The sequence below is a fragment of the Miniopterus natalensis genome, chromosome 1, assembly GCF_054644295.1.
Source record: "Miniopterus natalensis isolate mMinNat1 chromosome 1, mMinNat1.hap1, whole genome shotgun sequence".
NCBI classification, from domain to species: Eukaryota; Metazoa; Chordata; class Mammalia; order Chiroptera; family Miniopteridae; genus Miniopterus; species Miniopterus natalensis.
Window position 1 is genome coordinate 37,252,805 of NC_142081.1, and position 17,124 is coordinate 37,269,928.

The 17,124-nt window shown below is 44.0% G+C and overlaps 1 protein-coding gene across 22 annotated transcripts in view; it reads left to right on the plus strand.

The window, feature by feature from the left end:
- The window catches only part of TRIM9 (tripartite motif containing 9), an 84,474-nt gene extending 67,560 nt beyond the window's left edge, over positions 1-16,914 (plus strand). For 6 of the 22 annotated variants that reach the window (XM_016198105.2, XM_087814365.1, XM_087814372.1 and 3 more), the window contains 3 exons: positions 11,733-12,036; positions 14,301-14,463; positions 16,852-16,914. In XM_016198105.2, the coding sequence (XP_016053591.1) occupies positions 11,733-12,036; positions 14,301-14,463; positions 16,852-16,914 (530 nt within the window). Of the gene's footprint in view, positions 1-7,560; positions 7,750-10,422; positions 10,465-10,880; positions 10,905-11,732; positions 12,037-14,300; positions 14,464-16,851 lie in introns of all 22 variants that reach the window. The other 16 variants (XM_087814312.1, XM_087814309.1, XM_087814335.1 and 13 more) reach the window with 9 other exon arrangements.
- Positions 16,915-17,124: the final 210 nt, after the last annotated feature.

The following is a 17,124-nucleotide window of genomic DNA, read 5'->3' on the forward strand; positions in this document are numbered from 1 at the left end:
GCAGGGGTTTACTCCTACTCCTTCCTGAACTTCACGGCACATGACTCAGAGCGCCTAAAAGCTATGGCACCACCTGCCCTCTCTGAAGCTAAGATGCCTACCCTACGGTATAGATAGTCATCTGACAAGCAAGAAGTAAGCCACAGTGACCTCTGACTGGGCAAAAAGGAAGACAGAGTTCAGGCGTAGAAGCTCCTGTGTTATCCTCACAGCAGAGCCCTTGGTCTCACACAGTTCTCACTTATTCTTAGTTTACACACGGTCCCACTGACCTCACGACTCATTTTCAAAGAGCACTAGAAGCATCACATTGGAAGAGAGAAGGAGGATTTGATACAGAAGTGAGTTGAGGCTGTTGGTAGCATTGAGCAGGAAAGGTAACTGGAACAAGTAAACAGACAAAAATAAAGTGAGAACATTCTATGGCATATGTTGTGATTAAGAAGTTATATAATGCATTTTGCAAAGATTTCCATCTAACACACTTAAAAGTCAGTATATTACTTGGAATCTTCGATAATGAGGTATTAGATATACCTCAGAAGGCCTTATGGCATCACAATATGAAATAAGCCCCCCACCCGCCAAAGAACACTATGATGATAAACCTAATCCACTTTGTGTCACGGTCCTAAGGACCTTATTCATCGTCCATTAAAATATTCCATGAAAAATGACAGCTATATAGACTTTAGACTACACCTCAGTTCCCATTGCTAATGTCTAACAGCCCCCCATTCTGTTGCTGCAACATTCCATGTTTACCCTGTGCATTTTTTTTTCTCCATTACTGCTTAACAAGTTGCCACAAGCTTGGCAGTTTAAAACAGCACAAATTTATCACCTTACAGTTCTAGAGGTCAGAATCCTAAATGGGTTTCACTGGGCTTAAAGTGAGGTATCAGTAGGGCTGCGTTCCTTCAGGCTGTTGCAGGGGAAAATCCAATCTTTTTCCTTTCCTGGCTCCTAGGAGCCGCCTGTATTTCTTGGCTCATGGTTCCTTCCCCCGTCGTCAAAGCCAGCAGCATAGCATCTTCCCATCTCTGATTCTGACCATCTTGTTTCCCTTCTATAAGGACCCTTTGTGATTCCCTTAGGTCCACCTGGATAGTTAACGTCCCCAAATCAAGATCCTTAACTTAATCACATCTGCAAAGCCCCTTTACCATATTAGATGACACAGTCACAGGTTCCCAGGATTGTGATGTGGACACTATTGGGTACACCATCATTCTACCTACTACACACTCTATGAGGAAAGTATTATAATTATTAATACGATACTCTACATATGGGAAAGTTGAGTCTCTGAAAGGTTTAGCAACATGTCAGGCCTGGGCCTTTCAGCTTCCAGCGAGCAGCGCAGTGTGCTTGGGTGCTGACACCAGAACTGTGCTATTTGCTCTCAGCTAAGGGAAGGAAAGAGGGAAAACAGCCTTACGTCTGTCTGCTAGGTGTCTGAAACATCTTGTCAGAAGGAAGCAGCGTTGTGTAGCTGCCTCATGTGTTTATCCAGAAACCCCAGCCAGAAATAGGACTTTAACACTTTCAGAGTCATGTGAGAGTTTTGTTGAAAAGAATAACATTCCTGCTTTAAAAAGGAGGTGTGGGAGTAGCTGTCATTTCCAGCATGATATCTGAGCTCCTGCTCAGGTCCTGTCCCTTTTTCATGTCTCTGCACTTCCCCTGGTCCTCACTCCCACCCCAGGACCCAGGCGAGCGCTCCCCTAGACAGGCCCTTCAGCCCATTCGGTACCAGTGGCAGCTCTTGGTCTGCAGAGACTGGTCGCTGCCTGAGAAGGTAAAGGAATGTTGGAGCCACATCTTCGAGGCTATAGATAAGACTGTAAATTTCAACACTTCAGCAAATAGGTGCTCAGAGCACTGAATAAAAGAGTTTTTAAGCATCTTCTTAGTTGAATGTCCACAGCAGCCATCTTCCCCAACACCTTCCAGGATTGTTTTATCAAATGACAATAAAAGGGCTGAGATTCTTCAAATTTCATCTTAGAAATTGCTTTCTGAAAGAAAATGTAGAAGGCATTGTTCATAAAGATTAAAATGCCTTTTGCCCCATTAGACTCAGCATCACGCTACCCCTTCTAATGTGATAGCTCCTCCCGCGCATCAAAGAAATAACCCAGAGAATATTCAGTGGTGCAGACAGAATGTAGCCCCAGAATGACCTCCAATGCATCTGTCCTAAATCTCTTTGCAGATATTTTGTAGTGATTTGAGGACAGCATAAGTATTGCACTCTTAAACCCTGATGTCCTGAGATAGGCTCACTGCTCCCCCCACCCCCCCACCCTGCAGAGAAGTTGTAACCTTGTGGTGGGGGTTGGGGGGAGTGGAGGTGAAGAACCTCATCTGACCTCAGAGACAATCACAGGGAATGCCTCAGCTCACCCACCCCCTATGGCCAAAATCCCAAAGGGAAGGGTGATGTGTTTGCCTTTCAATCCGTAACCACCACAGGTCACGAAATTACTCTATTTAGAGAGGAAAGATTCATCCTCAATATAGTGCAGAGTTTGGAGATTGATATTCAGCCATCTATTCAAACCCTGGTCACCCCTGAGACCACTGGTGTGTGCCCCTTGGCCTGTAGCATAAATTTTACCTTTTATACATTTCCAAGGCATTGTCACCCCCAAAATGTTATCCACCAGGAATTGATCCTGCCTGGGTCCCTCTTCTGTCCCACCATAGCTGGCAGTTTGGTTCAGATGTGTCCCTTAACCTCTCAGGATTTCAGTTTATTGTTGTGGGGGTTTTTTTTGTTTTTGTCTATAGACTTAGAGCAGATGACCTCTAAGTTCTTTATAATTAGTACCCTCTGGTTTTCTTCTGTGGCTTCTCTTATCAAAATTACTCCTGAAAGCTGTTAACTACTTCAGAAAGTGCTGTGAACCAGTGTAGACAGCTCCTGCCTCCTCCGTGGGTCTTAGAGGTCTCCCTGTGATACTGGAAATTCAACACTATAGGAAACAGCTGATAAGGAATCGCATCAGGAGAAGTATGGTTCACTATAGATATTTTTCCTATGCTTCTGCTTTGCTTTTCCTGACTCAGAGCATTAAAGCCTCCCCCAAATAATTTAGTTAGAAGAACATGCATTTTCCAGGACAAAAATCCCCATGGGAAGTAAATCATACCTGAAATAACCTGGGTAGATTTTATAAAATCCAAGGTGAGAGGCATGATGCTAGGTCTCAGAGCCCAGAAAAGGGAGATACCTGGTTCCTTTTAATTTTGACAACATGCATGATATCCCAGGGAATTTCCTGAATTTTTCCATAGGGCTGAATTGGATCTGGACCCTATTTTTGGTTCTGGGGAATATGCTTGCAGTTGACACTGGGGAGCAGGTTAGTCCTTTGGAAACTTTTTTTCTATTTAAAATATAGGAATTTTTGGTTCTTCTGATGACAATTCCTTATAATTAATGCCATGGTATCTAAATTGGAGTGGAGGACTTGGGGACAAAGTATGCAGCAGCCCCAGTGGTGGTAAGAGGCCTTTTCATGTCTTATAAAAGGTTTCAAAACAAATTTGTTTCTCACTTCTCAACTACAATTACTGCAACACTTAAGAAAGCTTAAAATACCACCTTCTATAAATTACATGCCAGTTAGACATGATTGTGACTTTGAATGTTTATTAGACCATTGAAGGAAACTTGATCTCCTTCATTCATTTCTTTGTCTCTTTTAGAATTTTCCCAACAAAAGCAAATTCTTTTCCAGCTGGTTTATAATTGAACTGAAACTCACCTTTAATGCTGCTCCTGCAGTTCTTAATGACACCTCTTGCTTTACTACTCTCTGAAATGCAGCCATCTCGTTGGACCAGTGCCCAAGGGCTGCTGAGGTTACGAAGCTGTTCACTAGCAGACAGGGGGACAACCAAGAAGCCCACCAGGGCTCGGAAGATCCTGGAGTACTTTACATTTCCACAATATTCTGTGACATCCGTGGAAACCTTTAGTACTTTGTATATGTTGGAATCAGTCAAGAAGTTCTACCTTCAGAAAAGTAAAAATCAACTGATACTATAAAACACAGATTTTCTCTAAATTACTATTTTTCTATGGTCCGCTCTCCTGTCAGTTCATGTCCCGGCTGCTCAGTTCTAATGCAATGTCTGGCATGTGGTAGGTGTTCAATAAGTGTTGACTAATGAATAAAAGAAATATAATTAGTAAAATGGAAGTACCATCTAGATATTCTTTTTTCACCTCAAACCCAAAAGTCAGTAAATAATAAGTGTGGTCCCCCAGCTGAACTTTGCTTTGGTAATTCTTGATTGCTTCTCTCAAGCAGAGGCCCCAGATCCAGAATCCAGCAACCCCAGGTGAGAGGGGAAAGCAGTTCAGACAAGGGCCAGAGGAAAATGATGGTCTGTGACAGAGCTGACGGAAAGTGGGTCTTGACCGATTTCTGTTACGAACACAGTCCGCATCCCAGGGTCAGAGACGTGCCTGCAATGGCCTCACCCGTACACTGTTTTCCATTGCTCTTTCCTGCTAAACTGTTTTCACTTAGCAAAGCTCTTCAGCAGACAGGATCACTGCCTGGGATGAAACATGACAAGAACTTAAAGCTTTTAAGGAGCTACTGGTCTTTCTCTAGTGATCTACACATTAAAAACTAATGAGAATCATCCTGGATGTTAGCTATAAACTGAAACAAGGCTTTGTATCATGTATTCTGGGAAAAAAAAGAAAAACGATAATCTCATTCCTATTTGTCTTGACTAATAGAATATTAATGGCCGAGAAGCCTTCTCGAGGTATCAATATTTGTGTTTTGAAGGGAAAGGGAAGAAGTGGGATGCGCGGACTCCCTGCACTCCAGGGTACAACATGAAATACACACATGGACATGCACAATGTGATTATGTGATTTGGCTAAACCAGACAGTGGGCTATACTGTTCCCAACATTGTCTTATTGTCTTTGGTTCATGTCTTTGAACATGTCCAAAAGGGCATGACAAGATTAAATATTTGAAATCCTTACCATAGAAGGAAAATCAGAAATAGATCCTATTTATCCCAGAAAAGGGGAGATTTAAAGGGGTTGGTGGCTGCCCTCAGATACTTGAAGACCTAGTGATCTGTTCTGTGTGTCCCAGATAGTAATGCTACAAGTGATGAATGGAGCTCCCAAAGAGGCATATCCAGACCGATGTAAGCAATACCTACGCACTGAGAGGCTGCCCTGAAGTGATGAGCTTCTCAACCCCGCGGGATTTCAAGGGGAAGTTTGATGATTGCTCCTCAGATGTTACCAAGACCTGTCTTCCCTCTAAGACTCCTGCAGTCTAAGATAACATCAAGTGGCACAGATGACCCATAGGCAACCGACCAAACATTTGCACTATGTGCTCACAGGGATGGGCATAAAGGCACTGCGTTTTTAGTCTGGCTGGGATCAGGTGGAACGCATTCTCTCTTTTATAATTCATTTGGGAAGTTTTCATGACGAGGTAGAAAAAAATTTTTAGGAGCTGCTTAGAGAAAATGGGGTAAGAGCCCAGCTGGTAAGGTGTGGGAGGCCATAGGTGGGAAAACCCAAAGACAGAAAAGGATGGGTGGATAATGTGGATATTAAATAATCTTGCCTGAATAGAGGACATACTGCAAGAGGGAGAAGAGTCAAGGACAACTGGGTCATCAACAAACACTGGATCCACAGAAAAGGATAGAAAAATAGTACTATTTTAATGTCAAGTTGTTAATCCCATGAGTGGTTTCATCACCAGTTTTTCTTCCTGGTGCTGAGAGTAGAAACGGTAAGTACAATCCATGATGGGCTCTTATATGCTCCCCAAGGTCTGGATTCAGTGCATATCTCTTCACTGGTTTTCAGGTGATTACTTGGGGTTTCAATATACTCTGAAATTAATTTTACTAATATGTACTTTCCCTTAATTTTTAAAGCAACAAATATTTTCAATATAATGAATTGATTGTTACCACCTGGTGAAAAATACATTTTCAAGCAAGTTTTTGTTAATAAAAAACCTTTTACTGATCTAAATATTACTGTAAATGCCTAAAAGAAGCCCACGTCAGTTTTCGGTGCTGTGTTGTTATTTTTCAAATTTTCCCATTAAACTAAAAGGCTAATTTCCCCTTGAGACAATTATAACAGGGATTAATTCTGATTTGCTATTTCTGAACAAAAAAAAATGATAAAATGATCACATATGTGAAGTCATCCAAACCATATAAAGTTTAGATAGAAGAAAATTTAAATATATTATCATTGGGAACACAATGCCTTAGCTCCATAAATAGCAATTCCTTTTCTCTGAGACCTGGTTTATACTTTTTTTTTTGAAAAAATGCCCCTCAAGAATAAGTCTAAAACCTGAAAAGTCAACTTTAATATTCTAAGTTCAAAAATGAAAATGAGGCAGACTCTGAGCCCTTCAAATGGGATCATGTTCTGCACACATGCACTCCAGTTATTTTTGCTTGACTATGCCCATAATAGCATTTTCACAAGACAAAGGGTATGTTCAAACCAAAAAAATGTTCTCAAGAACACCCTCTGGGCACTGAAGTAAAATTACTTTTTCAATGAGAAGAAAGTTCCTTGTTGGTTTTGGACATCGACTCTTACCATCAGGTCATGTGCAGTTCCTAAATTATGACTATCAAACTGAGTTCTAAAAGGGACCCAGAGACATCTATCTCTGACTAGACCACCCTCCTGCAAAGAATCAGTTATAGACTGCCAAAAGAGAAAGAAGTGATTTTAATAATTTAGAGAAACTACCTCACAAGCCCTTCTAGGACCAGATCAAGTAATTGGTAAGTCTTTCCTCTAGTATAATAGTGATCTTCACACCAGACCTGCCTATCTGAAAATAAACAGTTGTGGTTTTTTGGCCACCAACACACCTCACCTCTGCCCAAAGTGTGTTTATTATTAGAGAACCAGAGATGTTCAAGGGGCATCCCAGGGTCTGATCATAACTCAGAAACATAGGTAAGGCTCCTTCCCCGATTATTGGTTCAACCCTATTTTCCTCTCTTGTGCAAAGAGCAAGTAAGTCTCTTGTCCATTTTGAAGTGGAAAAAGATATATATGGAGAGAAAAGGGAAAATATGGAGCAGCGAAGAACTGGTAAAGATCACCACCTCCTAAATGGAAACCCTTTAAGAGTACACTGTTGGACAGGTAGTAACTTCGGAAGTCTCTGAAGGGGGTTAAGTATTCCCCTCGGTCACCACTGGGTAAAATTTACCTCTGAAGTTTCTGAAAACTTTAACTCTAAAATATTTCATTGAAAGGAAACTTTCAATTAAATTGGGGGGAAATGAAAATAACTGTGTGTGGCGTGTGAGCTGTCCTCTGCCTGGTCCTGGGCTCTGACCTGCCAAGAATTGAGTGGCCGCCCAAGGCGCTGGCTTAGGAAATGCCTGGGGCAGCTGCGGCTGGGCAGGCTTTGCAGAGACGCACGGGGAAGCAGGCCTTGGGGGACTAACTGGGCACGGGCAGGTGGCAGATTTCTGATCTCCAGTTTGCGTTGATCTTACATTTAGACACAGATTCAGAAGAACAGACACTCCCTTTTCCAGTGCCTTCGGAAAGATTGCCGCTCCGTAGAATGAGTCCTTTCTCCTCCACACTTAATCTACAGCCCAGCTTCCCCGGGAGATCCTACTTTGATTTCCGACCCTCACCCCACCAGCTGAGCTTGCATTCCTCCTTACAGTCTCTCAATGCACCGGGTGAGCTGAGCTCCTCTGACCTTTTCCTCTTGATCTCTGTGCCTCAAAGGCATCTCTGAAATACCTGTTTTGTTTTTGCCGTTCATGTGCGTGGACAGGGGCGCCAAGCTAGTCTCTGTGTTTGTGGCCTGCTTCAGTATGAGGGGCATTTGGATGATGGAGCTTTGTGGTGGTCTTGTTTGTGTGGTGTGAGGACCCACCCCATCCAGCTGTGGTCAATGTACAATGGCATTGGAAAGCGATGAGTGAAGTTGTTCTTTTTGCACAAGCTGGTGCCCCTGGGACAGCCTGCTCTGTCATCACATGCAGTGGCACAGCACGGCATGGGAGCTGGCTGAGTGGAGGCCTTAGTCTGGAGGTTTGCAAGCCTGCTGTATCCAGGAAACCAGCTGTGTCTGGGGGGCTGGATCAGTGCATCCAGCCTGGAGTGGTCTGATTAAACATAGACTCAAGAGATCTTGATTGAGAAATAAAAGTCAAAGCACACCAACAGCAGAATGCATCATACAAAGCAGGCAAACCAGAGGGCAGAAAGTAAAAATTGTTTTCTGCAAACGCCTGTACTCGCTGGTCAGACAGTTGGGCTCGAGGCTGGGGAATTTTTTCTAAGCAAAGGGGAGGGACTACCACTAGCTGAATTAGAAACCCTTAACTAGCCTAAGGCCCAAAGACCTGAGTCATTGAAAAGCCTGGCCCCCCCAGAGTTTCCTGCAGCCAAGCAGGTTGTAACAGGGCTCTAGGCCGATTTCAGGGAAGCTAGACGTGCTTCCGTGTGTGAACTGTGTAGCAAATAGGATCTTTAAACACCTACGGTGCAGACCTATTTGATCTCTTTAGGACTATATTGTAATCATGGATACACGTGGCGCACATTTCACATTTCCAAAGGTTACTTTGGTTTTTTATTTTATTCCTTTTGCTCATCCCACATCCTGGAATGAAGAAGACCACAGCATGACAGTGCAAAAAGGGTGCAGGGACTTCAAGCTCTCTTTAAAATGACATTTTCCTTTGTGCTTTTACGTTCCTTATTGTTTTTCTGTGCACTACTGGCTTTCAGACATGCTTTGTTATAGAATTCTTTCACTTGTGTCTAATGTACTGAAATACTGTAATGGTCTCTGTAATGTATATTGTCTCAAGAATAAAGTGAAATGTGGGTTTGGGGACATTTGATGGCTGTATTTGACAGCACTGTTCTAGTTGTATTGTTAAATCGTGAATGTATGATGCTGCGTTTAAAGTAGGGTAAAACCATCTCAGAAAACTTGTTTTGAAAAAGACTTGCACAAGGCATGATTCATTTAAACATTTTTAAAGCCCTATTGAGATTCTACAAGTTTGTTTCCAAAGCTGGATATGAGATTCCGTTTTAATTCCATGTGTTCTCAAGAGAAAATTATTTCTTTTTTTGGTATAGAAATTCATCCCAGAGTGACATAAAGTAACCAAAAGTAAGGTCGAAAATCTTTAAATTTTGCTTTTAACTCAATCATTAGTCCTTTCTAAGTTGCTTTCTTAATTCTTCTGAAATTCTTTTAATTCAATATATTATCCTTCAATTAGCATATTTGGGAAATTAGCATATTGGGGTCTTACTGAATTAAAAACAATTAAATTATCCTTTTTAGGGAATACCCTAGTGCTTGTCAAAAACACATTTTCTTTTCTTTTCTTTTTTTTTAAATTTTTATTTTTGTTTAAAGTATTACAGATGTCCCCTTTTCTCCCCGATGACCCGTTCCCCCCCGCCCATTCCTTCCCCCTCCCCAGTCACTCTCCCCACCATTGTCCATGTCCTTGGGTTGTGCATATATGCATATAAATTCTTTGGTTACTCTCTCCCCCTCCACCCCCCTAAAACACATTTTCTAAAAAGTCCCTGGCACCACTTGAAATTGTAGTTCTCACATCTTTGAACATTTTAAGACAAGGCTGCTTCCTCCACCCCAGTGCAACTTCTGTGTGGCAGGTGGGGGGTATCCAAATCTTAAGGAAAGGGGGTGGTTGGAAAAGTTCCACAGATGATTCTAAAATATCTCCAAGACCACTCACGCCCCCAGCATCCACCACCCTCCTTCCTCTCCCTTAGAAGAGAAGGGTTGATGCAGTAAAACAATCTAAGAAAAAGATGAGGTCATTTTTTATTACATTTCACTCATGTCATTATTATTAATAATTACTAGATGTGCTTATTAGCATAGAGATTTCATGTCATGTTTGGGTATATATGTATCATTTAACGTGGGCCCAAGTCACAACCAAGGTCTAACCCAAGTTAGTAACACATGGAATAGTTTTGCAGAATGGAGCTTTGTCAAGATCCAGAGTTTCCTCCAATGTCAATGGGATTAATTTTTCTCGTTTTTAAACAGTAAGCCTCCTTATGTGGAAACTTTAATGGAAAAGATTGAATTTGGAAGATGAAAAGTTAAGCTGAACAGTTTAGAATCAATTAGGAGAGGATTTATTAAATGAGGGGAAAATGTACTTTCTATTTCAAAAAAGTAGAGAAGCAAATTTTGCTCGGCAAAGTAACACAAAAGGGCTTTGGTTTTTTCATGAATCAGGCCTCTGATGACTGTGTTCAACTGTGCTTTTTAAGTGCATACAAATAATTTTGATCCACGTGGTTGTTGTTTCATAGCTTTGATGTGTAGTATCTCTTTATAGGATGCAATTTTGAGCCACAGTCTGCACCTTACTCTCAATTAGGCAAGTATACCTATTGTAATTGTCAACTTCTACTTACGTGATTGGTATGCTCAATTTCCTTCATGAAATAAATGGCAGTAGCTTATTTTATGTCAATAAAATTGTCTGTCATTCAGATCCCATTATAACAGCTTGTCAGATACTTAGGAAAAAATGGAAAAGATATCTGTATTTTAATTTTATACCTCAAAGAAGATTTCCTTTTCTGACCAGTTTTCTTGTACATCAATGCAAAGCACTCTCTATGAGCGCTGAGTGTGCGTAACGGTACAGTCAGACCAACTGTTGTAGTGTTTGCAGAGTTTTAAATTGAGCCCTTTTTTTGATATTAGCCTATCAAAAGAACCATGTTTTCTTATCAATGTCAATTTTGCTTCCTGTTTCTCTCCCATGCCTCTCACTCGGAATGACAACAGTTGACATTAAAAAGCTGTTGGCAGGTATGAAATAACCTTATTCTCTTACAAATAGCAAAGCCCACAGTGCACGTGAGGTGACTCACAGGTTCCGTTAGTCAGCAATGACTTCTGTCCAGGGTGTTATCGGTAGGCGGCACCTAGAACTCAGGGGAAACCAATGTGTACAAAGACATCAATCTATCTGCACCTCATGTCCAAAATGCCTACTGCTCCAGCAAAATATTTTACACGTTAGTGTTTGGAATGACATGCAAACTGCGTGTTTAAGCTATGAAGGGAGCAACCCGTCTTGTGTCCAAGCCACAAGCACTCATGAACATCTGTTTATGTCACTGATAGTTTCTTAGCTTTTCTGAGCTTTCACTAGCGCTGAGGACATTTTCAAAACAACTAGGCTGGAGCTCTTCTGCAGAAGGACTATTCCTGGTTCCCCAGTGTGTGTCATCCCTCCTCCATCTGGGCCTCTAGATCCCAGCCTCCCCGCCCCAGGGTTACACAGGCATCTTAGCGCATCCCTCACTTTATGTCTCTGGTGTACTGTCTGCCAGTCACCGGGTGAAGGGACTCGCACCTTCCAAATCGATGCCACTCCACTCCCAGATCGCCTGGTTGGGAGTGCAGTCTGAGCCAGGTCACCCCTGCTGAATCGGTGCGTGTCCTCCATCTGCTGCTGGGCACAGAGGGTGCCACCTCCCAGGATGTGGCCCCAGCCCCTCTGGCCCTGGACGCCTCCCTCCTGCATGGCAGCATGGAAACGGGACACAACGCCCCCAGCCACCCAGGAGTCTGTTATGCTGTTGGGTTCATTGGGCCCGTCTTATTAACCTCACTCCCTTCTGTTGTTCCCAGTGGCCTGGTTTGCTTTTGACCCTGGCTCAGCGCACTCGGACATCATCTTCTCCAATGACAACCTGACCGTGACCTGCAGTAGCTACGATGACCGGGTGGTGCTGGGGAAGACCGGCTTCTCCAAGGGTGTCCACTACTGGGAGCTAACTGTGGATCGCTATGATAACCACCCCGACCCTGCCTTTGGCGTGGCTCGCATCGACGTGATGAAGGATGTGATGTTAGGAAAGGACGACAAAGCTTGGGCAATGTATGTGGACAATAACCGGAGCTGGTTCATGCACAACAACTCGCACACCAACAGGTACCCTGCAGCCCCCAAACCAAGCCTTCTTCACGTTGGCTTCTGGTCAAGAATGAGAGCCCAGCTTCAAAGACCTGTTAAACAGACATTAAGGAGGCGGGCAGGCGGTCTTCCTTAAGTAGCACAGGAGTTCTACTAGTCTTAACTGAGAACATCCTGGTGGGTATTTCTTGTTTGGTTGGTTGGTTTTTTGCATAATGGCAGAGACATGAGCTCCTTCTTAGGTCCTGCCTTGTAACATTCCACCCATGTCTGAAACTAAGAATTCCCGTGCATATCCATTATAGGAAAACATTTCAGGATTCTGAAGTCTAGTCCTACAACTTAACAGAAAAGCAGTTTTGGACAAGCTATTTAGTTTTTCTAAACCTCAATTTTTAAATCCACCAAACTAGGATATTAATATTTTTTCATGCAGGAGTGTTTCCCAGATGAAACAGAATATGCAGAAATGCTTCGTGTCAGAGGCACCTGAAAATAGAAGCCATTGTTCTTATTATGGTTATTACCAATGTCATTGCTCAGAATAGAGGCCACTTAAACCTGTGGATGCCAATTTGGATAGCTTGGTACTTGAAGAACCCTCTTATAATTGTACTGATTCAGAGCAGCCAGCGTTCAGGGGAAAGAGAACATAGTAATCTCCTTAGGTTTTCCTCTGCCACCAAAATGTAAGCAGTTGTCATTTAACCCATACTGTAGTAGTTTCTCTAGACTTCCCTTTTCATTTGGTTTGTGTTTTGTTCACAGATCTCCTAGATAAGTGTCTTTCATAGACCCTGGCCCTCCTCATTCTGAATGATACCCTCAGGATACATTCTCTCTGGTGTCACTGAAAAAAAAAAAAATCAGATTAAAAGGAAAGTGAGTCAGGCATGGTAGGAGGCTGAGGTTCACTGCGTCAGCCTTTTCTACGTGCTCATCACTGCCCCTCCTCCAGCCAGTAGGTGTCCCAGGGCCTCCACCTCCCGGTGCCTTGGACCTTTCCTTCCACCTCGCGCTGGTGTGTCACTGACTCCTTCTCTGAGTGAGCGTGCACACCGTTTCTGCCCCATATCAAACCCTACTAGACGCAGCTAAGCAGTTATCTTCAGTGATCTACATTTTGGGGGAACCCTCTGTACCTGGATCTCTGGGTCCACCTCCTATGTGCCAGGCTTACATTTCCCTTTTAGCTCCTTTATTTTGGAGTGAAGGGGTGAAAATTACACAACTGTCACACTATGCAGAGAAACACATTCTTAAAGCTGAACACGCCTCCCTGCATGAAAGCTCGTGTCACTTGTGCTGTCATTGTTGAAGGTGCGAATTAACAAGACACAATTTACAAACCTGCCAGAGGGAAAGAAGAGCACTCTTAAATGTCTCTGCTCTGCTGGGATGAGTATGAAATTCAGTCCTGCTAGATCTCAAAGACGGGGGAGGGCCAGGCTGGTCACCCACCCTGACCGGCTTTGGGGAAATCGTCAATGGAAGCCTAAGACACAATTCACTGTAAAATGACACTTGAGTGCCGATTCTTTAAAATCACTTCATCCCTACAGTACAGTTACTTCACAGGGGAGAATCTCTTTCTTCGATGTTGTGATTTTATAGAGCCTCCAACTTCTCAATTCAGACTCAACATGTCAAAAATTACCATCTTCCTGGAATGAGTGTTTCTGTTTAATGGGTAACCTAAGGCCCCAAGTCCAATTTGTCATGCATACGTTTAAGTTCTGCTTAAATTCTTCATTTTGATTTTAAAATTAAATCACTTTCGATTAAACAATGTTTGATTCACACCCTTTGTGCAAAGTGTACTACATAGCTCTGGGCAGACCTCTGACAGCCCAGAGGCCACTTTCTTTCTTGGCCTTTAATGCTTTGTTCTCTGAGCCATCTCGGGCCACGACCCTGTGTGAATGAGCTGACTCAGCAGCAGCAGAGCAGCGTGGCTGAACCCATTCTCAACACAGGCGATACCTCCCCCAGAGGAGTGCAAATTGGTTTGGAGGAGTAGGCAAAACAATTTATTCTATTAATATATAAAGCACAGATATGCACACACATAAACCGATACACAGTGTATCTGTGGTATTAAAATTTCATGTGAGGAGGTGCGATTAGGGAGGAGGGGCCTGTTTTAAAAGACTCCTGGCATTGAGGAGAGTCTACTTTTAAACAAGCTGAGAAACACTTAGTTAACCACACAAATGGGGAGCTCCTAGAATGATGACCCGCAAGTGAAACCCAATTGTTTTTTGTTGTTGTTGTTTTCACAGAACTGAGGGAGGGATCACAAAAGGGGCCACGATCGGGGTCCTCCTCGACTTAAATAGAAAAACCTTGACCTTTTTTATCAACGACGAGCAGCAAGGGCCCATCGCGTTTGAGAGTGTGGAGGGCCTGTTCTTCCCGGCCGTCAGCCTGAACAGGAACGTGCAGGTGAGCACCGGGCGCTGGGGAAGCGGCTTCTGCTGGCTCTGCTTCGGAGGCTGCCCCTGGGGGGAAATCCATCCCCCAGAGAGGGAGGCTGACCCTGTCAGGCCCAGCCCAAGACCGGCAGGAAAGCAGGAGGCAAACGCATCACCTATGACAACTGGTTTCCCAACCAGCCTAAGCTCCTTCGTTATACTTGGACACAGTCTAGTTAACAGCTGGTGGGAAACTGGAACTCTATTCATGGTTTGCTAATGATTGCCCCTCTGAGCCTTGGTTTCATCTTTAGTAGAAATGAAACTCTTGAAGCAGCTGGCGTGAAAACAGGTGCCTTGTGCAGTTCCTTGAGTGCCTGAGAAAGGAAGATGTGAGACTGAAGTATTAGCTCCATTATCAGAAATGCTGAGCATCTTCTCTGCACCCTGATTCAGTTCTATGGGGATAGAAAACAGCCCCTGCCCAAAAGTTGGTTACTTCTGATTTATTATGAATAGAGAAACAACAGGTCTTTCTCATTCACTCATTAAAGAAATATATATTGAGTGCTTTTAATACATGAGGCACTAATATAAGTATCATTTATAAGAGAAAACAAAACAGATAAAAATCTTGGCCTCATAGAGCTCACATTCTAGTTGTAGGAGACAGACAACAAATAAGCGCAATTGCCACATTAATTACATAGTGTGTTAGAAGGCAGTAAGTGAGGAGGAAAGACCGAGGCTAGGGTAAGGGGATGGAGAGCGCCGGGGTTGGGGCAGTGTTGCAATCTTCAACAGGCTGGTCAGTGTGGGTAGGCACGGTTGCAGTCCCAGGTGAGCTGAGCCTTGAAGGGGCCGAGGGAGCGAGCTGAGTGGAGCTTTCCAGGCAGAGGGAACAGCCAGAGCAAAGCTTCTAAGGCATGAGGGGCTTCACCCAGGCAAGGAAGGGCCAAGAGGCCACGGGCAGGAGCAGATGGGGTTGGGGGCAGTGGGAGAGACTCCCAGGGCCATGCAGGGAGGGGTGTGCCTTGCCAGCCACTGCTAAGGCTTGGCTTTCATTTCCCTCTTGAGCAGGAACTCTCATTGTGAGCCATGAATCTCATTTGGCAAATGGCTGCCTTAAGATAGTTAGGGCTTGCCCGGCCGGGCGTGGCTCAGCGGTTCAGCATCAACCCAGGATCCAGGAGATCGAGACTCGATTCCCGGGGTCAGGGCACAAGCCCGGGTCGCAGGCTCAATCCCTGGCCGGGGGTGTGCAGGAGGCAGCCAATCAATGATGACTGTCTCATCATTGATGTTGCTATCTCTCTCCCTCTTCTTTCCTCTCTCTGAAATCAATAAAGATATGTTTTTTAAAAAATAGGGCTTGAGAATCAAAACACTGCAGGTGATTTTTGCTCTATTCAGAACCACAGTCTTAGGAGCTAGTAAGAAACCCATTGTTGTTTATCAGGATGTACAGTAAAAGTAATGGCAACCCAGAGACCTCTGCCCTCCTCTCTTCCTGCAACTAGTTGTGGTTTTCTGAGAGGTTGAGATCTAATCTACCAAGTTCAGCCTCTACACTGGAAGAAAGAAAACCATAAAGTACCCTAGAAGTGAGCCTTGGAAAACCTCATTCAAAGTTTTCCACATTTTTTAGCTGCTCTATCTTTAGATAAAGACTCTTGGGCTGGAGAGACAGCAGCACGGCATGAAATGGTTCTAGCCTTGTCCACTGAGGTATGAGGTTGGACAGAAGTTAGTGAAATAGCGTAAGTGCCCACGTTTCCTCACACCTGGCAATCATCTATGCAGTCCCCAAAGGAAAGCTTTATCCTAATTGGAATAACTGGTGGACAAGTAATACAGGAAGGTTGTCTGCTCATCTGTTTTCTGACCGTGGATTTGACAGTGGCATCACCACAATGCGGCCAACAGGCTTTGCTACCTGCAGATCAATGCCTGGTCCTCAGTCACAAGGAACACTATCTCCCCAGAATCTTTTTTTTTTTTTTTTTTTTAATATATCTTTATTGATTTCAGAGAGAGGAAAGGAGATGGGGAGAGATATAGAAACATCATTGATGAGAGTCATTGATTGGCCGCGGCCCGCAACCCGGGCATGTGCCCTGACTGGGAATCGAACCCTGATCGCCTGGATCCTAGGTCGATGCTCAACCGCTGAGCCACGCCCGGCCGGGCTCCCCAGAATCTTAAAATGAGAATCATGTTATCAAGTGTCTCCAGGATTTGGGAGCCCACCACAATGGCCGGATTCTTAGCCCAGGCAGGATTCTACTAGAATTCTCTTCAATGTGTTCTAGAGTAGATGTTAAAGAAGAGTAAACATCCCTTTTGAATTAGGGGAAGAGGTTGCAGGGGTGGGGAGGGCTCCTGCAGGGCCTCCAGGACTCATAGTCTCTTCCCCCAGGTCACACTTCACACCGGGCTCCCAGTCCCCGACTTCTACTCCAGCAGAGCCTCGATAGCCTAAGGATGTGCTGTGGAGGCGCCAGCTGCCTGTTCTCACCTCCTCCTGAGAAGCAACGGCAAGGAGCCCGGCCAGAGTTTGGGGGGATGCCGGAGAGCTAGAGGAGACGCAGACGGAGGAGAGGAAAGCTGGTGCTCTATGGTCTGCCCCCAGCTCGGCCCCTTTCCCTCCCAACCTCTCTACCGCTGTGATGCCTGCGTTCGCTTCCATGTT